The sequence below is a fragment of the Eptesicus fuscus genome, chromosome 9 (assembly GCF_027574615.1).
Source record: "Eptesicus fuscus isolate TK198812 chromosome 9, DD_ASM_mEF_20220401, whole genome shotgun sequence".
NCBI lineage: Eukaryota > Metazoa > Chordata > Mammalia > Chiroptera > Vespertilionidae > Eptesicus > Eptesicus fuscus.
Window position 1 is genome coordinate 17,478,375 of NC_072481.1, and position 23,737 is coordinate 17,502,111.

The 23,737-nt window shown below is 40.6% G+C and overlaps 1 protein-coding gene across 1 annotated transcript in view; it reads left to right on the top strand.

Annotated features, from left to right (window-relative positions):
• The window catches only part of PHACTR4 (phosphatase and actin regulator 4), a 56,969-nt gene that overhangs the window by 23,555 nt on the left and 9,677 nt on the right, over positions 1-23,737 (top strand). Inside the window, exons 3-10 of the mRNA XM_054720809.1 lie at positions 7,326-7,349; positions 8,327-8,503; positions 9,200-9,280; positions 15,637-15,797; positions 17,233-17,635; positions 20,782-21,367; positions 21,775-21,959; positions 22,559-22,712. Of these exons, the coding sequence (XP_054576784.1) occupies positions 7,326-7,349; positions 8,327-8,503; positions 9,200-9,280; positions 15,637-15,797; positions 17,233-17,635; positions 20,782-21,367; positions 21,775-21,959; positions 22,559-22,712 (1,771 nt within the window). The remainder of the gene's footprint in view (positions 1-7,325; positions 7,350-8,326; positions 8,504-9,199; positions 9,281-15,636; positions 15,798-17,232; positions 17,636-20,781; positions 21,368-21,774; positions 21,960-22,558; positions 22,713-23,737) is intronic.

A 23,737-nucleotide genomic window follows, 5' to 3' on the forward strand; every position in this document is an offset into this window, starting at 1 on the left:
GTTAGTTTCTCTTTCTATTGCAGTTTTCTAAGTGATGGAATTGAATTTTCTTCCTGTCAGACAAAAATTTATAGTCAGAAACCTGAACTAGTGTACCAGTTTAATGGATCCAAGAATGCTCCAGAGATTAGTGACTTCAGTTAGATATTGTCAGCCCCTGCCCTCAAGGATTTATGCGTACTCTCAAACCCTTCATTCTATAGCTGGAAAGTTTACAGCTGGTGAATTTAGATCACCTTTAAATTTGGTTTCTAACTCCTTTAGCACAAGATTGTACTCATGGCAAACAAGGGTGTTATAGCCCTGGCCGGTTTGGCTCAGGGGCTAGAGCGTCGGCCTAGGGACTGAAGGGTCCCGGGTTCGATTCCAGTCAAGGGCATGTACCTTGGTTGTGGGCACATCCCCAGTGGGGAGTGTGCAGGAGGCAGCTGATTAATGTTTCTCTCTCATCCATGTTATTAACTCTCTATCCCTCTCTCCTCCTCTCTGTAAAAAGTCAATAAAAATATTTTTTTAAAAAACAGAAACAAGGGTGGTATACTTAAAGAATACAGGACTAGAAGGTGTCATTTGGGTAACCCAAATCTGCTCACTTCAACATATGTCATTACTTTAAATACCAAAAGAATATATCCTTGAGTGGTTTACTTTGCTTACTGTTTCAGACTATGATTTTTATGTGGTAAATAATTCATTTTTTTTGGAAGCCTAACGTGTAGAAAGAATTGTTTTCTTTTGTGTGTTTATGTGTATGCTGGACTTCATTTATTAACTGTGATGGTTTGAAAGCTCTCACTTCCCATTGTAAAAAGTAAATGGTTTTTTTCCAATTATAAAAGCCATACATGTTTATTGTTAAAAAATATATAGAAAGCTAGCAAGAAGAAACACAAGTCTCTCATAATCCTACCATTACAATATATTTACATTTTGGTTTAGTTCCTTCATTCTCCTTTTTAACAAAAATTAGCATAGTTTAAATAACATGATATATAATTTATGTATATATTTATATTATGCTTTTAATCTAGGATCATTACTATAGAAATCATTTTAATGATTATATATTAGAGGTCCGATGCACAAAATTCGTGCAAGGGGCTCAGCCTTCACAGCCCCAGCTGCCTCGGCCCTTGCAGCCCAGCTGCCTCGCGGCTCCGGCTTATAAGATTGTTTTTTTTTGTTTTTGTTTTTTTTTTTTTTTTAAAATATATTTTATTTGATTTTTACAGAGAGGAAGGAAGAGGGATAGAGAGCTAGAAACATCGATGAGAGAGAAACATCGACCAGCTGCCTCCTGCACACCCCCTACTGGGGATGTGCCCGCAACCAATGTACATGCCCTTGACCGGAATCGAACCTGGGACCCTTCAGTCCGCAGACCGACGCTCTATCCACTGAGCCAAACCGGTTTCGGCCGGCTTATAAGATTGTTGTGAAAGGTTGTTCCGCAAGGTCATTCCACTGTCCGGTCTAATTAGCATATTAGCTTTTTATTATATAGGATTGTTTTATATTAATTTTTCTCTTTTTTTTTTTGTTTTTAGTTATTCCTTAACCAAGAATATTTTTTCCATTGACTTTTAAAGGGAGTGATAGGGAGGGAAGAGAGAGAGAGAGAAAAGAGAAACATAGATAGGAGGGAGACACATCAATTGGTTGCCTCCCGAACTCACCCCAACCAGGGCCAGGGAGTGAACCTGTAACTCAGGTATGTGCCTTTGACCGGGAATCAAACCCAAGACCCTCTGGTGCCGGGCCAACACTCTAACCTCTGAGACACACCAGCCAGGGCAGTTTTATATAAATTTTTCAGTTTATTTATTCATATACCTATTGTTGTACATTCAACTCATTTCCACTGATTTACCACCCTAAATAGCACTATCAGAAATAACATCTTTGAGAAGCTTTTATTAGAAAAAATAGTCATATAATTTATATAGAGTTGGAATTAAAATTTTGAAAAAAAACATGTGCATGACCCTAGCCACTATTCTAAGTACTTAGTTAGATAACAAACAATATATGCCCGAATGGAATTTGATAGTGAGAGACCAATACCTGTTTCATAGACTCTTCAAAGTTGGATTTAGGCAGACTGCTGAGTAGGTCTTTCCTATGAATTTTACCATTAGTCTACTTTCATTCTGCTACCTGTCCTTCTTGAAAATACTCTTGGATTTAAGTAGGGAAGGCTTGACTGGCTGCCTCCCCACTGTCATTTAATTATTTGAAGGTCCTACCTTTCCTATGTAGGACATTTGATAGAATCAAGTTTTTGTGATTTCCCTTTGGTGTCAGCATAATGGATTGAGGGTGAAAAGAAAAGATGATTTACTTCTTTCCCATTTCATTAAGAATGATTAATCTGCTTCTGTTTCTTTATTATTATTTTTTCTGATATCTTTCATGCATGAAAACACTCCCATGATTCAGAATTTCTTTCTTTCAGGAGGCACCTACCTAAGCAAAAAATATGTGGAAAGAATTTTATCAACATTTTATTTTAATCAGTTATAGGTGTTGCTCTTGAATAATGGCTAAAAGTTGAGTTTCCAGAGCACTCCCAGACTAGTCTCCACCAAAAATGCCTAATTGTATGACTTCAGATTTCTTTCCCATGTATGTTATCAACAACATAAAAGATCTGCATCCCATTTATATCACTTACGCTATGTGCAAATAGAAAGCATCTAAAAAATGAAGCATACAAAGAAAAGCAGTCCAACGGGGGGAAAAGCCAACCAAATGACAGTATAAGTGCTGAAGTTAAATAAACAAAAAAAAACACGCAACTCCCAACTGAAAACACTATACCCAGTGCAAATATCCTAAAAAAATGATTAACTGAAATTATCCTAGTTGGAAACATAGAATTGCAAAAAGAAATGAAGAGTATCTGAAAAAGCAAATATGTAGGAAATATAAAATAATATTGTTTGTTAAAACAACAACAATGTTTTCTGTGTTATATTGTTATGTATATGTAGTAAAACATGACTGTTTACACAAAGAGCAAATAGAGTTGAAATGTAAAATTCTTGCAGTAAGTAGTAAACATACTAACGTAATGTAGATTGTAACAAGTCAAGAATGAACAGGCCCTGGCCGAGTAACTCAGTTTATTAAAGCATCATGCCAATATGCCAAGGTTGCGCTAGCTGGTTTGGCTCAGTTGATAGAGTATCAGCCTTCGAACTGAAGGGTCCCGGGTTCAATTCTGGTCAAGGGCATCTACCTTCGTTGTAGGCTCAATCCTCGGCCCTGGTCTCTCACATAGTTGTTTTTCTCTCTCTGTCTCTCCTCCTTCCTTCCACTCTCTCTAAAAATTAATGGAAAAGTATCCTTAGGTGAGGATTGACAAAAATAAGTGTCTAACCCTAGCTGGTTTGGTCTGCAGACTGAAAGGTCCCAGGTTCTATTCCAGTCAAGGGCACATGCCCGGCTGGATTGCAGGCTCGATCCCCAGTAGGGGGCATGCAGGAGGCAGCCAATCAATGATTCTCTCTCATCATTGATGTTTCTATCTCTCTCTCCCTCTCCCTTCCTCTCTGAAATCAATAAGAATATATTTAAAAAATAAATGTCCAAAGAAGCAATAAGCCAAAGAAGCAACCAATGAATTTATAAATAAGTGGAACAACAAATCAGTGTTCTCTCTCTCCACTCCTTTCTCTCCCCCTTCCTCTCTCTAAAATCAATTTTAAAACAATGAATGCACAGAGCAAGACAAATAGAAAGTAGAGCAAAATGGTAGACTTAAGCCCAACTGTGTCAGTAAGTACATTAACTATAAATGGATTAAACTCTCTAAAAGTCAACAATTGTCAAACTAAATAGAAAAACAAAATCAAGGCAAAAGTCTTATTAGAGTGATATGGGGCATTTCAACAGGAAGATATAACTCTAAATTTGTATATACCTAATAACATAGCTTTAAAGTATATCAAGGAAAAATTAATAGAACTAAAAAGAAGAGACAAATCCACTTTCATTGGTAGAGATGTTAACATACTTCTCTCAGTAACTGATAGAGTAAGCTGACAACAAATCAGAAGGATGTTATTGATTTATGCACTATGATTACCCAACTTGACCTAATTGGCATGTATAGAACACTCACTCAATAATTGCACAGTACACTTTCTTTCTAAGTGCACATGGAACATACTATGTTAAAATAACTGCAAACTTTTATATTGATTTTTTAAACATGTGTTTATTGATATTTAGAGAGAAAGGAAGGGAGATAGAAAGAGAGAGAGAAGAGAAAGAGACATTGATGTGAGAGTGAAACCTGCTTGTCTTGTACCTGGGAGCAAGCCGGAAATCTGGGCATGTACCCTAACCGGGAATCCAATCAGCAACCTTTTGGTGCACGGGACAACACCCAACCAACTGAGCCACACCAGCCAGGACTGTATTGTTTATTTTTAATTTAAACTATATCTGAAACTAAGAAACTCAGGGAGACCCGCACAATTCTGTAGGAATATTGTGTATGAGTAAAAAACACTGCAATGAAGCCATGATTTTCTAGTTCATTTTTCTTCAACAATGTATTTGGTTACAGGCATGCAGAGAATGTTTGCCTCTGTCTCTTTTAACATGTATCAGGTTTTAGATAACAATCTGGGATTGGCTTTACCAACCTGTGTGATCGTAAGAATCACTTGTGAAGATTTTTAAAAAAATAATGTTTTATTGATTTTAGCAAGAGGGAGGGAGAGGGAGAGAAAGAGAAACATCAATGTGAGAGAAAAACATCAATCGGCTGCCTCCTGCATCCCCTCCCCTACTGGGGATCAGGCCCGCAACCCGGACTCGAACAGGTTACCTTTTGGTGCTCAGTCCACTGAGCCACACCTGTGGGGCACCTTGAAGATTTTTAAAAACAGATTTCTAGTCCTGGCCGGTTTGGCTCAGTGCATAGATAGAACATCAACTTGCAGACTGAAGGGCCCTGGGTTCGATTCCTGTCAAGGATACATGCCCAGGTTGTGGACTAGATCCCCAGTAGGGGGCATGCAGGAGGCAGCCAATCAATGATTCTTTCTCATCATTGATATTTCTTTTCTTTTTTAAATATTTTATTGATTTTTTACAGAGAGGAAGGGAGAGGGATAGAAAGCTAGAAACATCGATGAGAGAGAAACATCGACCAGCTGCCTCCTGCACATCCCCCACTGGGGACGTGCCCGCAACCAATGTATATGCCCTTGACCGGAATCGAACCGGGACCCTTCAGTCCGCAGACTGACGCTCTATCCATGGAGCCAAACCGGTTTCGGCTCATCATTGATATTTCTATCTCTCCCTCTCCCTTCCTCTCTGAAAGCAATAAAAATATATTTAAAAGAAAAGAAAACAGATTTCTAAGTCCCACGTTCTGGACTTAGATTTGGGAGTCACTGAAATAATGTTCTGTTTCTCATAGGGAGAAGAGGGAGGTGGAGTGGAAAGAATATGAGAATATAAGAATATGAATGAATACATTTGGATTAATAACTAGTTCAGGGTTGGGTATGGCTGAACCCCACTGCATGAGGCAAGAGGCATATCCACTTCTAAAAGTTATATAAACATTAAAATTAAGTACATTTGCATAAAGCATCAAAGGAAAAAATACTCTTTTTACTGACTATATTCAGTGACTTTTTAAAAAATATATTTTTTATTGATTTCAGAGAGGAAGGGAGAGGAGAGAGATAGAAACATCAATGATGAGAGAGAATCATTGATTGGCTGCCACCTACATGCCCCCACTGGGGATTGAGCCTGCAACCTGGGTATGTGCCCTTGACCAGAATTGAACCCGGTACCCTTCAGTCCACAGGCCGACGCTCTAACCACTGAGCCAAACCAGCTAGGGCTCACTGACTTTCTTTTCATGAAGAAGAAGAGGGCTCTTCTTAACAATAGATGTAATAGTGGACACATTCATTTTTTTAATCATAAGCTGTTGGTATTTTCCACACATGCTATACTTTTTTATATAAACAGCGCTTGTTTTTAGTTCATATGCTAGCAGGCATAAATATATTTAAAAGGATATCATGATTTTATTGTTTTTAATATTTAAGAGAAAAGGGAGACAAATATATTGTTCAATATAATGGAAAATTAAATGGGATTGAACTAAGTTCTACTTTAGAAATTATTAGGTATCTGAGAAGACAGTGGGAGCAGGCTAGATTGGATGTATTTCAGTTAAGGACTTTTCAGACGGACTTTTCTGTGAAGTTATTAGCATCTAACATTTCTAAAGCCTTTTTTTTTTCTTTGTAAAAGCATCAAATACTACTAATAACCTATTTTTTAAAAATATTATTAGTCTGGGTTTTGTTTTGTTTTGTGGTTGGGTTGTCTTTTTTAAAATCTACCCCATTACTCGTAAGTAAACAAGCATTTTCCTATGTGTCTTTTAGAAGTTTATTCAGTTAGCAGGATATTTAAAATTTTAGTCCCTCCTTCCCTCTGCAAGTAAGGTTACAATTTGAGAATAAGTTTATGTTACTTAGCTCCATTCTGAAAGGGTTACATTAATATATGTTAAAAATTATGATATGTTGAGGTCTGATTGACATTCCACAATTGGGAGAATATTGTCTTAGTTAAAGCACTAACTTAAAAGCAATACCATGTGTTTACTCTTGGGGGTTCACCTCAGGGTACCATTGAGGGGGAATTGTTATGACAGGAGTTCTTCTAATGTCTCTGGCAACTACACTTTTTAAAATATGGTCCACTTTTACAATCAGATCCCATTGCATTTCATATGGGAGTTAAAGTAGTTGAGACCCAGGATGCCCGTAACTAAATCATGCAACTGGGAAGAAAAGAGTCCCTGTCCTCCGTCCTCTTGATCTGCTGTACTTCAGTAACCAGGACCCTATTTGGCCCTGTCATCTGGATACATCAAAATAAAGCATCAGCAGCCATTGCTACATTCACCCTGGTAATGATGGTTATGGACATCTGACCTTCATCAGTGGACTTCCCTAGACTCACATCTATCAATTAGAAAAATATTGATTTTGAAACTGTTTTTTAAAAAATTAATGCATGTTGATTGTATATTTTCTCTTATGAAAATATATCTACAGTATTAAAAATGGTTTTTAGTGAAGTTAAGTTGTTGTGTCCTTTTATATCCCCCCAAAAAAGTGCTATTTACTCCAGATGGAAACTTTTTTTACAATAAACATGTTAACATGTGATAATACAGTATGTGGTCCTTGATGTATTTCTGTAAAGTAAAGGTCCCACTTTAATTTCAGGACTGTTATTCCACATGACTCTCTTTTTTTCTTCTCCTCTAGACTTCTCCAGAGAACCCTGGGACAGTAGGTGGAGTGCAAAACTATATTGTGTTGCCTTCCTGCTTTTTTTTGTTGCCTTCCTGCTTTTTAAAAGTATTATTCTTGGCCCAGTCTTGGCTGCTCCTTTCTCTGCCACTAAAGCTACCTAACTAAACCCTGCATGTATAGTCATTATGAGGGACTTACTTATGGTCTTACATTTCAATCCTGTACATTTATCATGTCAGTTATGTTTCTCGTGAAATCCTTAAAATCAGAGTTGTCCCTAAAACAATATTATGATAAGCAAACTGGAATCTCACCTCAACTCTACTTTCAAAAAAAAAAAATTTTTTTTTTTTCCATTTTAAACCACTATCCTTCTGTGCCCCAGCTCCCCCACCTCAGTCCCCTTACAGTGCTCCAGAACTCCCTAGGGTCTTGTGAAGGCAGAAAATAATCTGAAAAACAGATTAAGTAAGGTGTTAACACTTAATGTGTCACCCCCTCTCTGAACTATTTATATCCTCTTTCAGGATATAAGAGGAGGATAGGGAGAGGGCAGTATTTTACAAAGAATAATGAGTCGCTCACACATGGTGGAATTCCCTGCTTCAGTGACAGGGGAGATAGTAGTGTTACTGGGGAAGACCTTCCTCGTGCCAAAGAATGAGAAGGGCAACAACAGTAGGCTTCATGGGGCAAGACCTCATGCATAGGGGGAAGACATCCACATTTGTTTGTGTGCCTTTAAGAGATTTTGAGCTGGTTATAATCATCTCATTGAATTTTTATCCTAAAATGATGTCAACTTGGTTTGGTTCGTTTTCCTCCTCAGTAGTTTATCTGTCATGGATTTTGATGTTTGGTGTCTCTGTGATGTCAAGAAGTCTGTCTCTGCATGATTGTTTATCATTGCTGTGATCCTTTCCAACTACAACAGGAAGAAAGGGGCAGGGACAGTTTCAAGACTATGCCGGAATAACGAATTGGCTATTCTCTTCCCTCTCACCTTGAAACAGAAGAAGCAGGCCAGCCCACTGCCGACCCAGGCATGATCATGGACAGTGTGGAAGCAGGAGGAGACATGACGCCTCCCACCAAAAGGAAGAGCAAGTTCTCAGGCTTTGGCAAGATCTTCAAGCCCTGGAAATGGCGCAAAAAAAAAAGTAGCGATAAATTCAAAGAGACATCAGAAGGTGAGATATTAAAGTTAACATACTTCTATGCATAGCCCATGGACATGGGCAGTAGGGTGGTGATGACCTGGGGGGAGAGGAGGGACTGAGAGAAGGGGATAAAGGGGAGAGGGAAATGGGAGACATCTGTAATACTATCAACAATAAAAATATATAAGTGAAAAAATAAAGATTTAGTTATATGTTCTGAGTAAAGAGGTCCTTATTTTGGAAGTTACCTAACTTTTTCATTCCTCACCCAGGCTTTGATAACCCCCTATTTGAAGAGGGAATTGAATCTTTTAGAATTAAAAAACCAAGTGGTTACTCACTAAGCCTTATTTACTATAGCCTCATTCCCAAGTTGATATATTGATGGGACTCAAGTTTATCAAGTGGTAAATGGAGTTTCTAAACTATAGCAAATCTTAGATGCTTCTTTTTTCCTACTTCCCAGAGAAAGTATATTCATAAATACCTTATCATTGAAAAAGATGAAACTATATAAGGGTAGTTCCTTTTTGGAAATACTATTTTCCTAATAACACAGCATCTGAAAGAAATTAAGTTTTTTTAATTTAAAGGGAGTTTTCCTGTTCTTTTCTTTCCAGAGACTAGAAAATTGAACCACTTTATAGTTTAATCTGTGGAGTTAGAATGCTTAAAGTTAACTTTAACTGCCACATTTCTAAGTGCTATTTTCCAATTTAATGTTAGTTTTAGAGCGAAAAATATCTATGCGAAAACCAAGAGAAGAGCTGGTTAAACGAGGGGTTCTGTTGGAAGACTCTGAACAGGGTGAGTTTGCACACAAATGGTATATGCCTGTCTGTACACTTGGCCTTTGGTTCTGACTAGGTATTTGAATTTTCTTTCATTCTTTTGCCATTGATGGGAGTGGGGGATCAACTTTAAAAACAAAACAAAAACTATTCGTACATCTAGAATATTTTTTTTAATGTCTATTAAAAAAGAAAAAAATTCAATAGGAAAGTCTGCAAAAGCATTGAATTCACTAAAGAATCTGTGAAAGCTGGATATATATAAACCTATGTGCAGGTATGTCCAGAAATTTCCATATATCCAACAAAAATGTGTATGCATGTGTATCAAGATATGTACAAATATTCTTATAGCAGCAGTATTTACTAACAATAGAGCAAATTGGAAACAACCCAAATGCCTATAATAGTAAAATATAATGTGATACATTTATAAAATAAAATACTTACACAGCAGTGAAAATAAACTACACCTACATGCTATAATACCAATCTCATAAGTAATATTGAGCAATTAAGTCAGTTATGAAAAAATATGTTGTATTATTTCTGTAAATGTAAAGGAAAAATAGGCAATATTAAAATAGATTTTGGAGATGTGCGCTTAACTGGTTAAACTATAATTTAAAAAACAAAGGAAGGATCGTCACAGAGTTAGGAGAGTGATTGCTTTGTGGGAGAAGGAAAAGAATGTTACTAGGCAGAAAAGGAGGTTTCTGGGGTCTGGAAACATTTCTTTTTTTTTTTTTAATTTTTGTGGTTTGGACCTTTATATATATATTTTATTGATTTATTACAGAGAGGAAGGGAGAGGGATAGAAAGCTAGAAACATCGATGAGAGAGAAACATCGACCAGCTGCCTCCTGCACACTCCCCTACCGGGGATGTGCCCACAACCAATGTACATGCCCCTGACCGGAATCGAACCTGGGACCCTTCAGTCCGCAGGCCGACGCTCCATCCACTGAGCCAAACCGGTTTCGGCTGGAAACATTTCTTAATGTCCATGATGATCATACAAGTCTTCTCCTCATACTATTTCATTGAAATTTACATTTATGTTCTATGCATTTTTCTCTATTGATGTTATACTTAATGATAAAAATTAAACATTCATAAGATATTTTTATAGAATTAATGCCATTTTACCTATTTTTGATTTATTTAAGGAAGGCATATATTTTTGTGGGAACGAAAATATCTAGTAAATGAAAGATTAGCCCTAACTGGTTTGGCTCAGTGGATAGAGCGTTGGCCTGTGGACTCAAGGGTCCCAGGTTCGATTCCGGTCAAGGGTGTGTGCCTTGGTTGCGGGTACATCCCCAGTGGGGGGTGTGCAGGAGGCAGCTGATTGATGTTTCTCTCTCATCGATGTTTCTAACTCTCTATCCCTATCCCTTCCTCTCTGTAAAAAATCAATAAAATATATATTTTTTTTAAAAAAGAAAGAAAGATTAAAACATACTAGTGAGAATAACAGAGTGTTGTTGTTTTTTTGGACAAAAAGTCAAATTAGGGGTATAAGTATAAAATTATTTTATTCTAATAATTACCTCCTAATTTCTTTCATTAAAGTCCATTTTCTGGCAGGGGTAGAGGACAACTGTTCACCTTTCGGTCCATGTCTGAATTATCTGGCTGTGATCTTTACCTCTGAAATTGAGTGACGGATCGTTGGAGCACACATTCTCTGTGCCAGCTACAGTACTTAGTCGTTTCTTTTCTTCCTTTCTTTCTTTCTTTCTTTCTTTCTTTCTTTCTTTCTTTCTTTCTTTCTTTCTTTCTTTCTTTCTTTCTTTCTTTCTTTCTTTTGTCCCTCCCTTCCTTCCTTCCTTCCTTCCTTCCTTCCTTCCTTCCTTCCTTCCTTCCTTCCTTCCTTCCTTCCTTTCTTTTTCTTTCTTTCTCCCTTTCTCTCTCTCTTTTTCTCTTTCCCTCTCTCTTTCCCTCTCTCTTTCTCTCCTCTCTCTCTCTCTCTCTCTCTCTCTCTCTCTCTCTCTCTCTCTCCCCCCCCCTCCCTCTCCCTCTCTTTTCTACATTTTTTTGACCAAATTTGTCTCATGCCCATTTTGCTGTCCTAATCTTCTGTTTGTCTGTCATAAAGATCATGTTTTGGTATTTCAACACTCATTGCTGGCTTAATAATGTCAAGACTTTCTCCAGTGTCTGGCTTTTATCAAGCAGCTTATCAGAAGAGTTAAGACTATATAGTACAGTGGTTGCATTTTATTTGTCTACATTAGAGTTACTTTTTATGAGGCAAAATCTGAAAACCAAGTTTTAAAATATACCATATTTCTCCTTTGGATAATAGGAGAAAGGAGCCAAACTGATGGCATATTATATTTTTTAGGTTTTGAACTGTGTGAATATATTGTTTAATCACACAATTTAATTAAATTGTGTATATTGAAGATTTATTATTTCAACCTTATAAAAAGTAAGCAGAGGCCCAGTCGCATGGCTCAGTGGTTGAGCATGAACCTATAAACCAGGAGGTCACAGTTCGAATCCCAGTCGGGGTACATGCCCGGGTTATGGGCTCAATCCCCAGTGAGGGGCATATGGGAAGCAGCCAGTCAATGATTCTCTTTCATCATTGATGTTTCTGTCTCTCTCTCTCTCCCTCTCCCTTCCTCTCTGAAATCAATAAAAATATATTTTTTTAAAAGTAAGCAGAGGAAAGAAGCTTGAAGGAAAAATACTATTAGCATTGGTTACCTCTGGATGATGAGATGAGAATAATTTTTTTCTTTCTATTTTTATGAATTTTTACATGGTTAGTTATGAGCGAATGTAGTGTTTATTTTATCGTGCATCTGCTTGTTTTTACAGTGGGACACAAAACCTCCCAGGTATGGAGGTGTGTAAATTCTAACCCCTCAGTTGCAGCACCGTTGGCCCTTGTTTTTTTTATAATAGCCATGCCTCACTCCATGCCTCTCACCTTTCTTGCTCACTCACCACAAAACCCTGTACATTACTCCTTTCTGGTTTTTATTGTTTGTTTTTTGTTAATCCTCACCCAAGGATATTTTTCCCATTGAGTTCTATTTTTTTAAAATATATTTTTATTGATTTCAGAGAGGAAGGGAGAGGGAGACAGAAACATCAATGATGAAAGAGAATCATTGATCAGCTGCCTCCTGCACGCCCCCTACTGGGGATCGAGCCTGCAACCCGGGCATATGCCCTTGACCAAAATCCAACCAAGACCACTCAGTTCACAGGCTGACGCTCGATCCACTGAGCCAAACCAGCTAGGGCCCCATTGAGTTTTAGAGAATGGAAGGGGGAAAGGGAGAAGGAGAGGGAGAGGAAAGAGAGAGAGAAACATCGAAACATTGTTATAAGAGAGACACATTGATTGGTTGCCTCCCTTGGGGTCAGAAATCGAACCCAAGACCCTTCAGTGTGTGGGACAACACTAACCGCTGATCTACACCAGCCAGGTTTTCACCTTCATTCAATCTCTTTTGCCCTCTGCTTCCTATTGGCTCTGGCTCAAAGTTGTTTTTGCCTAGGAGCTCAAAGGCCCAATTGATAAATGAGTTGCAGCCATTGGACAAGATGCCATTATGCCAATCAAAAAACTGACCTAAGCTTTATTCTGTAAGAAGAAACTCAGAGATGGGCCTCAGGGCCTGACATATATTTCCAGTTTAGGCCAAAAGCAGTGTTTGAACCTTAAAGATCTTTTCATACTTGAAAATGGCTTTTGGCTTGATTATGGTTTTAACTTGACTGTATTTTAAAATACTTAATAGATTTTCTGAGAGGGAGGCCATTCAGAGGCATTCAAGCCAGATACTTCTGCTCCACTCTGCTAGCATTGCAGAAACCCTAAATATAAGAAATTTTACTTCAAAGTAGGCTATCCTAATTAAGTAACTTGGGAGAGAACTGATCGCTTTTATTTTTTAAAAAATATATTTTATTGATTTTTTACAGAGAGGAAGGGAGAGAGATAGGGAGTTAGAAACATCAATCAGCTGCCTCCCGCACGCCCCCCACTGGGGATGTGCCTGAAACCAAGGTACATGCCCTTGACCAGAATCGTACCTGGGACCTTTCAGTCCGCAGGCTGATGCTCTATCCACTGAGCCAAACCAGCCAGGGCCGATCGCTTTTACATATATTTTACTAATATGTGCTGAGTAGAAACCAATTAATGATGTGTCTTCACCTTTCACTATATTGTTTTCAAAAGTAGCAGTCTGTGTTGGCGCTGAGATGATTCATTGCTCTGTATTCCAGAAAGACCTGTTTCGTGAACGCTGGTCTGAATTAACATAAGTAGTAACTTACTACATTTGCAAAATTGTTGTGCTCTTGCCCCTCCCCATTTAAAAAAAAATAAAGTAGTTGTCAGAATCTCAGCTTTAGAAGTACATTTTTATTTAGTGCTCGTTTGCCTTAGTCTCTTCACTACTGTTCGCCCAAGCTCCGCCTCTTATTTAGCCTGCATGAAGAATGACACTGTCTAAATAAAGGGCACCAGCTAGAGAGCATCTAGTTCCAGTTCGCACACTAGGAGCTGAGACAGAGGTTTTAGTCTTCAGCCTCAGGTGTGGTTTGTTTTTGTTTTTGTTTTTAGTTTTCTCTCCAAAGGAGTATAGAAAAACCTCAGCAGTAGCTGGGAATGTTTGTCTAATTGCTCCGTGAAGGAATCTTACCTACAATTTTCATAGTGATGAGTGGTCATCCCAAAGCCTTCAGCCTAGTGATGATTCCTGCAGTTTAGTTTGTATTTCATATTTATCTCTGATGCATCTGTCCGTTCTGCCCGTTGCTCTCGACCCATAATACACACAGGCACCCTCTGCTACTTCTCACCTATATATTCTAACAGTAGCTCATTATTCGTTTCCCTGTTCAATCACAGTGCAATCCATCCTCCTCACAGCTCTGAGTTAACCTTCTAAAAGGCAGGTCAGATCAGATCTCTCTCCTACTTGAATTCATTGGCTTCCTGTTACCTACAGGATTCAGTCCGGGCTCTTTTACATGATGTTTGGTATCTTTCATAGCCTGGCTCTTGCTTACCTCTCCAGTCCTATCCATAACTTTTCCTTATATGCATCTCTTCTACTGCCAGACTTAACTAGTTGCCAGTTCCCAAAAATGTCAAATAATTTCACATCTTTATACATGCTGTTCCTTCTTCCTAGATACATTAAAGAATCTATCTCATTATCAGTCTAGTAGGTTCCTACCCTTCCTTTAAGACCAAGTTTAGCTATCACTTTCTGTGAAGCTTTCCTAACCACATTCCCACCCCAAGATCGTTATTTCTTCTTTATTCCTACCACTTCATCCATTATAGCTCTTAATGTTTAATACTATAATTACATGTATAGTAAGTCTGTCTTATTCATGTAGCAATGCAGCTGGCACATAATAGGCTATCAAATGTCTATTTTAAAAAGGAGTTACTTAATTTCCACTACTATAAGGATCCAAATAATAATGAAAATCTATACTAATAAAAGGGTAATATGCTAATTAGACTGGATAGACTGGACATCTTTCAGACAAAGCCACGGTGGCGGGGGCTGAGGCAGAGGTGGTTAGGGGCGATCATGCTGGCAGGGGAGAGCAGTTAGGGGTGATCAGGCCGGCAGGGGAGAACAGTTAGGAGCAATCAGACTGGCAGGGGAGCAGTTAGGGGCGACCAGGCAGGCAGGCAGAGGTAGTTAGGGGCATCAGGAAGGCAGGTAGAGGTGGTTAGGGGCAATCAGGCAGGCAGGCAGAGGTGGTTAGGGACGATCAGGCAGGCAGGGGAACAGTTAGGGGCATCAGGCAGGCAGGCAGAGTGGTTAGGGGTGATCAGGCAGGCAGGCAGGTGAGCGGTTAGGAGCCAGTGGTCCTGGATTGCGATAGGGATGTCCAAATGCAGGGATCAGGCCTAAACTGGCAGTCAGACATCACCTGAGGGGTCCCAGATTGGAGAGGGTGTAGGCCGGGCTGAGGGACTTCCCCTCAACCCCCGTGCACGAATTTCATGCACTGGGCCTCTAGTAATAATAATAACAACCTAGATCTAAATAATAAGCTAAAAAGGAAGAGGAGGGCCCTGGCCGGTTTGGCTCAGTGGATAGAGCGTCGGCCTGTGGACTCAAGGGTCCCAGGTTCGATTCCCGTCAGGGGCATGTACCTTGGTTGCAGGCACATGCCCAGTGGGGGGTGTGCAGGAGGCAGCTGATTGATATTTCTCTCTCATCGATGTTTCTAGCTCTCTATCCTTCTCCCTTCCTCTCTGTAGAAAACCAATAAAATATATTTAAAAAACAAAAAATAAAGGAAGAGGAGGAAATGGGATAAGATGACCATGCCAGTTTCATCAGTTTGCCCTTTCTGTTTGGACCTTGCAGATTGTGAGGAACCAGGGAAGTTGAACCATGCCATGTTAAAGAATGGCCACACCACCCCCATTGGGGATGCCAGATCTTCTAGTCCAGTCCCAGTAGAGGAAGAGCCAGAAAGAATAGCAAGTCTTGGGAAACCTGTTCCAGAAGAGGATCCAAAGAAGCAACTAGGTAAGAAACTGGATTTTTTAGTTTAAGAGCCATGGACTTAAAAAAAAAAAAAAAAAAGCTGGCCGTTGTGTCAGTGGTTGAGTGTCAACCCATGAACCAAAAGGTCACTGGTTCAATTCCTGGTCAGTGCACATGCCCAGGTTGCGGACTCGATCCCCAGTAGAGGCAGTACATCGATGTTTCTCTTTATCTCTCCTTCTCCCTTCCTCTCTCTGTAAAAATTTAAAAAAGAGCCATGGGTCAGTCATTCTCATTTACCTCAGGGATTTGCAAGAGCAAGGGGAGAAATGAAACCCAGAGGGAATTCTGCTCTCTAGCAATTCCCCAACCAGTTGTAACTTTAAGTAGAATTTCCCCCCTCTCATTCTTTCATTCACAAAGTATCTATATTTGTGATTCTCAAGGATGGAAGATGTTAAATGTCAGATAACGGTAGGACATTTTTAAGGTACACATTTTTCTTTCTCCACCCAAGGTATTCTATCGAATGTGCCTCCTCCTGGTTCTTGTATGACAAATCACTACAATAATAAGTCTCACTTACTCATTAAAAAAGTGTTATATACCTTAAGTATTTTGCAGTTGGGAAACTTGCCTGTTAATCCTTCCTATATAATAAAGAGGTGATATGCAAATTGACCATCACTCCAACACACAAGATGGCCACCCCCATGTGGTCAAAGATGGCTGCTTCCATGTGGACACAAGATGGCCACCACAATATGGCCGGCAGGGGAGGGCAGTTGTGGGCAATCAGGCCAGCAGGGGAGGGCAGTTAGGAGGGACCAGGCCTACAGGGGAGGGCAGTTGGGGGCGACCATGCTGGCAAGCGAGGGCAGTTAGGGGCGACCAGGCCTGCAGGGGAGGGCAGTTGGGGGTGACCAGGCCTGCAGGGGAGGGCAGTTGGGGGCGACCAGGCCTGCAGGGGAGGGCAGTTGGGGGCGACCAGGCCTGCAGGGGATGGCAGTTAGGGGCTACCAGGCCTGCAGGGGAGGGCAGTTGAGGGCGACCAGGCCTGCAGGGGAGGGCAGTTAGGGGCGACCAGGCTGGCAGGGGAGGGCAGTTAGGGGTGACCAGGCTGGCAGGGGAGGGCAGTTAGGCGTCATTCAGCCTGGCAGGGGAGCAGTTAGGCGTCAATCAGGCTGGCAGGCAGAAGTGGTTAGGGGCAATCAGGCAGGCAGGCAGGCAAGTGGTTGGGAGCCAGCAGTCCTGGATTGTGAGAGGGATGTCCCAGATTGGAGAGGGTGCAGGCTGGGCTGAGGGACACCGCCCCCCCCCCCCCCCCCCCCCCCCCCCGCACGTGTATGAATTCCATGCACCGTGCCTTTAGTTAATCTATAAATTAAATAATGGGTAAAGTTGATTATAAATTGTTAGCTCTTTTAGTCTGTCTTGTTACTCTCTTTCCTTTTAAATCGTATCTGTTATTACCTAGGCTCAACTGGAAGCCGGCCTAATTCTGAAGCAGAGCTCGTTCCTGAGAATGCACCCAAACAGCCTTTACTTCCCCCTAAGAGACCATTGTCCTCTTCTCATGAAGCAAATGAAGGGCAAGCGAAGGATGCCACTTGCTCTGGCAGCACAGCAAGGTCCATGTCCTCCACCTCTACCGCCGCCCCCACCACAGCACCTGCTGCCACTGCTGCCGCCACAAACCTACCAAAAACTGTTATTAATGCCTCTGTGCCCCCTACCCCAGCACCCAGGACTCTTCCTGCTGCTCCTGTCAGCACTAACACTACTGCTACCCCGAGCCTCCCTCATACGGGCCCTGCCAAGCAGCCCCCTGTGCCTCCCCCTAAACCAGCTCACAGAAGTAGCAACCCTGTCATTGGTAAGTAAGTCTTTAGGTTGCCATTTTGGGTTGGGTTGGGTTTTAGATGGTTATTTTTAGGATAGCTTATCCAATATTGATTTGGTCTTGGAGAGAGTTTCCATATCATGTCCGTTTGAATGCACGCTATAGAAAGGTCTTGAAAATGAGGCAGGTGACTATGAGTAGAAACAGGCTTCTGAAGTCAGAAACCACTGAAATTCGGTTCAGGTTTGGGGGATTCATATCTATTTTCCTAAAACTGTTTCTGAAATACTATCTATAGTTGGGGTACTGGGCATGTGAAGATCACAACAGGTTTGACCAGCACGAAGAAAAGATTTATTTTAACCTACTTTAAACTGCCAGTGCATTCCTTCAGCATAAGCCCAGTAAATGAAAACATGATTGTATAGATGCCAGTGTAACTTGTGGTTCAGAATCTGGCATAATGTCTTCAAGGGGAACTGCAAAAGATTTTATTTAAATTGTTCTGATAAAATTACGTTTTATCTTGAGAGTTAAAAATGCCACTCTTAGTAAAATTAGTGGTGGAAGAGAGAAAGGGAGGATAATTGGTTTTAGTCAATTTTTTATATTTACCTGAAGTCCTTTTTAGGTCTATTTTCTTTATATAAATGCATACCTTTTTTAAAAAATATATATATATTTATTTTTATTGATTTTTCACAGAGAGGAAGGGAGAGAGAGAGAGTTAGAAACATTAATCAGCTGCCTCCTGCACACCTCCTACTGGGGATGTGCCACAACCAAGGTACATGCCCTTGACCGGAATCGAACCTGGGACCTTTCAGTCCGCAGGCCGATGCTCTATCCACTGAGCCAAACTGGTTAGGGCAAATGCATACCTTCTTAGAGAAATTTTCAAGAACGGGAGGAGAGAAAGAAAGGTAGTCTTTTAGGAAAAATGATACTAGGCTTAGTACTGCTTAGTTTTTGTTAATGATTGGAGGAATAAAAGGTATGCTTGTTGGCCTGCTGGAGTGTCTCATCGTACTGTGCACAGAAAATTGCAGGTTCAATTCCCGGTCAGGGCACATACCTGGGATATAGGTTCGATCCCTGGTTGGGACACATGCAGAAGATAGCCGATCAGTGTTTCTCCCTCCCTTCCTCCCTCTCTCCCTTTTTTTCTCTCTCTCTCCCTCCCTCTCTCCCTCCTTCCCTCCCTCCTTTCCTCCCTTCTTCTCTCCAAGCATGTCCTCAGGTGAGAATTTAAAAAATATATATGCTTGTTAAATGGCTAATAACCATCAAGTTGTGTGGGGTGACTAAAACCTTGAAAAACAGGCTTAGAATTTATTGTATGACAAGTTGGAGTAGCTTGATAAAAACAGGATGAAGGTTATTATTATTATCATGTTATCACCACCTTAGATTGACTTATCTCTGAGGAACTTGAGAAGCTTTCATATACCTATTTTCAAAATCTTGTGAAGTAGGAAATTGATTTTATCTATTATATAATTAGGGCAGGCAGAAATTGTGACTCATTCAAGGTTGCAGTTAGTGAAAGATAGAAATCAAACATAAGTTTTTCAACTCTTGAGTACAGACCTGTTCTATATACCTGTGTTCGCAAATGGTTGTCTAGACAGGTGTTCTCATCACAGTCGCCTGGAGGGTTTGTTAAAATACAGATTGCTGGGCCCTGCACTTAAAGTTTCTGGTTCAGTAAGTCTGGAATAGGGCCTGAGAATTGGCATTTCTGTGAAGTTCCCAGGTGATGCTGATGCTGCATATACAGGGACCAGAACCACTGCTCTAACCCAGTAGTAGACTCTTCTCAGGGTAAGCAACTGCTGTTTTTAGAGAGGCAGCAATAGCCCCGTCTACCCAAAAGTATCTCTTTCATTGAGCCTAAGATTTACATTTTTTAATCCTTTTTTTAAGTACATTTTTATTGATTTCAGAAAGGAAGGGAGAGGGAGAGATAGAAACATCAAAGATGCGAGAGAATCATTGACAGGCTGCCTCCTGCATGCCCCCTATTGGGGATCGAGCCCACAACCCAGGCATGTGCCCTTGACTGGAATCAAACCCGGGACCCTTCACTCCATAAGCCAATGCTCTATCCACTGAGCCAAACCAGCCAGGGCTTAATCCTATTTTTATTTTTATTTTTGTTAATCCTCACCTGAGGATACTTTTTCCATTGATTTTTTAAAGAGGGAATGGAAGGGAGGGGGAGAGACAGAGAGAAACAGCAATGTGAGAGAGACACATCCATTGGTTGCCTCCCGCACGCACCTTAACCAGGGCCCAGGATGGAGCCTACAACCAAGGTACATCCCCTTGACTAAAATCGAACCCATGACCCTTCAGTCTGAGGGCTGACACTTTGACCACTGAGCCAAACTGGCTAGGGCTGAATCCTTTTTTTAATGTGTATGTTTTCTTTTTCTAGAAAGTCCTTTTAAAAATATACTTATGATGAGCCCGGCCAAGATAGCTCAGTGGTTGAGTATTGATTCGATCATGGTTTGATTCCTGATCAGGTACATGCCCAGGTTGTAGGCTCGATCCCTGGTGGGGGCTGTGCAGGAGGCAGCCGATCAGCGATTCTCATTGTTGATGTTTCTATCTCTCCCTCTCCCTTTTTCTCTGAAATCAATAAAAATACATTAAATACACACACACACACACACACACACACACACACACACACACACACACACTTATGATAAATGACATTAAAACATCAGATTACCACCCTGGCCAGTTGGTTGGAGCATCGTTTCATACACCAAGTGGTGGTGGGTTCAATTTCCAGTTAGGACACATACCCAGGTTGCGGGTTTGATCACAAATTGCGCTCTCTCTCTCTCTCTCTCTCTCATACATTTCTTTTTTAAAAAGCTGCCAAGTTTTCTTTTTAAAAAAGTAAAACATTTATTTTTGTTAAAAATTTCTTATCAGAGTATTAGGACAGTGGTCTTCCTATATCTCTATACATTTATTAGGTCTCATAGGTATTGAAGGATAATTTTGTTTAAAATGAGGTATCTAGGTATTGGCAAAGCCATGAAATGTAATTTTTTGCCTGAATGGTTAAGACAGCTCAGTTCTAATTCTATGCCCTGGGCTGGCCCTTCAAAGCATTGTAAAGCCATTTTATAGTGAGATGTTGCTCTCTCTTTTTCCAGCAATGAACAGTGGAACATTGTTATCTAAACCATCCCCACCCTTACCACCGAAGAGAGGCATTCCATCAACCTTGGTACCCACCTCGGACTTTGCCGCCGCCGCCACCACCACGAAAGCACCAAGCGATCAGAGAGAGAAGAGCACATGCTCTGTGGGCTCCGAACAGCTGCTGCTTATCCCGCCTCCCTCCCCATCCCCCCCACTGCCCACTCACATACCCCCAGAACCCCCACGGTCCCCTCCTTTCCCTGCTAAGACTTTTCAAGTTGTGCCAGAAATGGAGTTTGCACCTTCTTTAGATCTACCCCAGGAGGTTCCCCAGCAGGAAGACCAGAAGAAGGAAGTACCCAAGAGGATGTTGGACCACAGCTTTGGGGAGCCCCATGTACCTTCTAGGCTGCCCCCACTCCCACTGCATATCCGAATCCAACAGGCCCTGACCAGCCCACTTCCCATCTCTTCTTCCTTGGAGGGCTCTCACAGAGCTCATTCGTTGCTCTTTGAGAACAGTGACAACTTTTCTGAGGACAGCAATACTCTGGGTCGTACCAGGTCACTTCCCATCACTATTGAAATGCTGAAAGTGTGAGTGCCTTGAAAGCTTGCCTCTTGTTTCCTCTCCTTTCCTTTCCTTTTCTAGTTAGCCCTTCTTGGAAAAAAATTATTTATAAAAAGAAAATGTGAATAAATTTAAAGCAAAAAGAATACTCAACAAATAAGACATGTTCTAGAACTTGAACTTTGTTTACCCTGCTGATTTCTATAACATGGTTTCCATAGCAGACAATTTCATGACAATACAAAAATTATCAACTTTTACACTTGAAAATTGAAACCCCTGTATTTTTTTTATACATGGTGCTTAAGAGCGTGGATTTTGGCGTAAGCTAGCTCTGGGTTCAAATCCCAGCTCTACCTCTTATTAACTAGCTTGTAGTAGTGTATGTCCCTTAACCTTTCTGAAAGGTTATGTAATTATGTTAATTTTTTAGTCCAGACGATGAAGAAGAGGAGCAAACCCACCCATCTGCATGCAGTGAAGACATGCCTCCTACCTCAGTCACTCCTAAACTACCACAGTGTCTGCAGGAGGAAGAGGAAGAGAAGGAGAGCGACTCAGACTCAGAAGGTCCCATTCAGTACCGAGACGAAGAGGATGAAGATGAAAGCCAGAACAGTAAGAAAATGAGGGAAAAGCAAAAGAGAAAATTATTTTATAGATAAAGCTACTGGCTGGTCTTAGCAAGTGAAAAATGAATGGAAACAGGCACCGTCTCCCATTGAGTCATCTGACTGCCTGATGTTGGCTTATGAGGAACTCTTGTCTCTGATATTGCCATTGTTATAACAAGCCAGTGAGCGGGAGCCAAGTAGATTGCGTCATTCAGTTTTTCATCTGTTTTCAATAATGGAATCCTGAAAGTGAGAGAACAGCCTTAAGATAGGAATTTTATTAGGTGTGTTAGTATGAATACTTTTTGTTGTAATTCAGAGGGCTGCCCTATGCTTAGATTCTCTCCTATAGCAATTCTTACTAAGGATGAAAGTATAGAGGATTGGTAGAAGGGAGAAGATATCTTTAGCCCATCTGAGGCTATCTGGCTGAGATTTTTAGATGCTTTTTAGCTTTACCCCCACCTCTGTGTTAGCTGGACGATTAGAGGCCACGTAGGAGGCTGAGAGATAGGATATTATTTGTTCAGACTCTTGTCTGAAGCTCAAGCAGGTGAGGTTGAGCCTTAAGCTTCAACATTATTTTTCTTTTCTTGTGCAAAGGTGCTCTGGCCAACAAAGTGAAGAGGAAAGACACACTGGCAATGAAGTTGAATCACAAGCCCAGTGAACCAGAGTTGAACTTGAATTCTTGGCCACGCAAAAGCAAAGAGGAGTGGAATGAAATACGGCACCAGATTGGGAACACGCTGATCCGGTAGGCCCGTTAGTTAGAATACATCGATTTGATTAGGACAGTATGTATGTTGGAGACTTATTTTGTGGTGAAGCATTCATTTATCATTTTGTTACTTTTTTTTTTTTTTTTAATTCTAGAAATAGTATAATATTTTTAAAATACCTATTGTGTCCTGGCCAGCATGGCTCAGTGGTTGAGCGTCGACCTATGAACCAGGAGGTCACGGATAGATTCCCAGTCAGAGCACATGCCTGGATTTGGGCTCAGTCCCCAGTGTGGGGTGTGCGGGAGGCAGCTGATCGATGATTCTCTCTCATCATTGATGTTTTTCTCTCTCTCTCTCCTCCTTTCCTCTCTCTGAAATCAATAAAAATGTATTTAAAAAAAAAAACACACAAAAAAACAACCAATTGTGCCCAGTTGAGTATTCTCTAAGAACTTGGAAATTAAACCATAAGATAAGTTTTGTTGTTGTTTTAAGTTTTAGAGAATTCAGGTGGTTCCCAGAATAGGGAGACTCCTCTGTCACTTATCCAGTTGCTCAAGCATGAGATGCCAACCCAATTAAAGAGCACACCCATACTTTTTATTATATCTATTACACATGTTCCATGTAACTGCCTCCTTTCAAAGTGTTAGTATACATATTTTTTCATTATGTTGCTATATTTTTCAAGTCAGCTGGAACCCAAAGAACAGAGAAACTAAATACAGGCCAATTACCTGCACATATAATACACATTAGAGTCCAGGTATATAGACAGGTGTTTTCCCAACTCAGATGTATCTCTTGACAGAATGAGGAAAAGGAGATGGAACTGGTGACACATTACTTACAAAGTAATTAAGAATGTTCATTAACTAAAATATATTCTCCTCTCCTGTCTTACACACCTGGTTGTGCTGTTGGCCAGGATGGCACTCTTAATGCAAAACCGTGGCCCTCTGATTGTCAGCAAGAGACCATCAAAATTAGGAATTAGTTTAAAATGGGGATCTTTGCCCAGCCGCATGGCTCAGTGGTTGAGTGTTGACTAGGAACC